We start from the raw sequence: 2279 nt of genomic DNA on the forward strand, positions 1-2279 counted from the left end.
ATTATTTCCCATAAAAACAATCATAAACCTACTTTTGCCAATGCCTATATAATGATAACCAATCATCCATTCATTGATAAAGAAGCAATTGGGATATATCTGGCACAGCTGAAGCGCCTTAAGGTCTTTCATCTCCGAGGAGGCTCAGGTGCAACTTTCTTCCATCTTCCGGAATCCGGGTTCATCCGACTGCCTCCACCATGCCACCTCCACCATGCTGCCTCCACCATGCCGCCTCCACCATGCCGCCAAGGAAATCAAAGGTGTACACCTGAAATCTAAGTTCGACCCCAATGAAATCAAGTTGTATACTTGAGTTGCCCAGGTAGGGAAGTGAGTGCTATGTCTGTGCTGGCCCCCATGATCCGCCCACTGGGTCTATCTCCTAAAAAGTTTGGTGATGACATCAGCAAAGCAACCAGTGATTGGAAGGGTCTGAGGATTATAGAGAAACTGACCATTCAGAACAGACTGGCAAAGATTAAAGTAGCAGTGCCTTCTGCCTCTGCCCTGATTATCAAAACCCTCAAAGAACTATCAAGGGGCAGAACGAATCAAAAGAAAAAAACATTAAGTGGAGTGGAAATATCACTTTTTAAAATTTTTATTTTATTTTATTGTTTAAAATATTACAAATAGTAGTACTTATGTCTCCTTTTTTTCCCCATTGACCTTCCCCGGGCCTCCCCTACCTGCATGACACATCGCCTCCCTGCCCTCCGCCACTGTCTTCCAGCCATTGATTATGCTTATATGCATGCATAAAGATCCTTCCATTGATCTCTTACCCCCACAATCCTCCCCAGCCTTCCCACTGTAGTTTGACAGTCCGTTCGATGCTTCTTTGCCTCTGTATCTATTTTTGTTCATTCGTTTATAATGTTAATTATATTCCACAAATGAGTGAGATCATATGGTATTTTCCTTTCACTGACTGGCTTATTTCACTTAGCATAATGCTCTCCAGTTTCCATCCATGCTGTTGCAAATGGTAAGAATGACTTCTTTTTTATAGCAGCATAGTATTCTATTGTGTAGATAGAAGTACCACTCTTTTCTAATCCACTCATCTGTTGATGGGCATTTAGGCTGTTTCCAAATCTTAGCTATGGTGAATTGTGCTGCTATGAACATAGGGGTGCATATATCCTTTCTGATTGGTGTTTCTGTTTTCTTGGGATATATTCCTAGAAGTGGGATTTCTAAGTCAAATGGAGTTCCATTTTTAATGTTTTGAGGAAATGCCGTACTGTCTTCCATAGTGGCTGCACCAGTCTGCATTCCCACCAGCAGTGCACAAGTGGTCCTTTTTCTCTGCATCCTCTCCAGCACTTGTCCTTTGTTGATTTGTTGATGATAACCATTCTGACAGATGTGAGATGGTACTTCATTTTTGTTTTGATTTGCATCTCTCAGATGATTAGTGACTTTGAACATGTTTTCATATGTCTCTTGGCTTTCTGTATGTCCTCTTTCGAAAAGTGTCTATTTAGGTCTTTTGCCCATTTTTTGATTGGCTTGTTTATCTCTCTTTTGTTAAGTTGTATGAGTTCACTGTAAATTTTGGAGATTAAACCCTTATCGGACATAACATTGGCAAGTATATTCCCCATGCAGTGGGCTTTCTTATTGTTTTGTTGAGGGTTTCTTTTGCTGTGCAGAAGCTTTTTTATTTTGGGACCACAAATAGCTGCAGCATTCCTGAGAAAGAACAATGTTGGTGGGATCACAATACCAGATATAAAATCATACTACAAAGCCAATGTTCTCAAAACTTCCTGGTATTGGCACAAGAACCCATAAAAATCTTAGAAGAATCCATAGGCAGCAAAATAGCAGACATTTGTCATAGCAATATCTTTACCAATATAGCTCCTAGGGCAATGGAAACTAAGAAGAAAATAAACAAATGGGGAAATATCACTTTTGATGAGATAGTCAGCATTGCCGGACAGTTGCAGGACCAATCTTTAGCTAGAGAACTCCCTGGAACCATTAAAGAGATCCTAGGTACTGCCCAGTCTGTGGACTGCTATGTTGATGACTGACACCCTCATGTCATCATAGATCAGTGGTTCTCAACCTTCCTAATGCCATGACCTTTTAATACAGTTCCTCATGTTGTGGTGACCCCCAACCATAAAATTATTTTTGTTGCTACTTCATAACTGTAATTTTGCTACTGTTATGAATCATAATGTAAATATCTGAGATACAGGATGTATTCCCATCGTTACAAATTGAACATAATTAAAGCATAGGGATTAATCACAAAAATA

The 2279-nt window shown here is 39.9% G+C and overlaps 1 protein-coding gene across 1 annotated transcript; it reads left to right on the forward strand.

The window, feature by feature from the left end:
- Positions 1-342: 342 nt before the first annotated feature.
- LOC107181752 (60S ribosomal protein L12-like) lies at positions 343-2048 on the forward strand. Its single transcript, XM_015558415.1, has 2 exons — positions 343-535; positions 1873-2048. Exons 1-2 carry the CDS (start codon positions 343-345, stop codon positions 2046-2048), a joined length of 369 nt encoding a protein of 122 aa, XP_015413901.1.
- The last annotated feature ends 231 nt before the right edge of the window (positions 2049-2279 follow it).

This window comes from Myotis davidii, unplaced genomic scaffold, assembly GCF_000327345.1.
Source record: "Myotis davidii unplaced genomic scaffold, ASM32734v1 scaffold350, whole genome shotgun sequence".
In the NCBI taxonomy this organism is placed as follows: Eukaryota; Metazoa; Chordata; class Mammalia; order Chiroptera; family Vespertilionidae; genus Myotis; species Myotis davidii.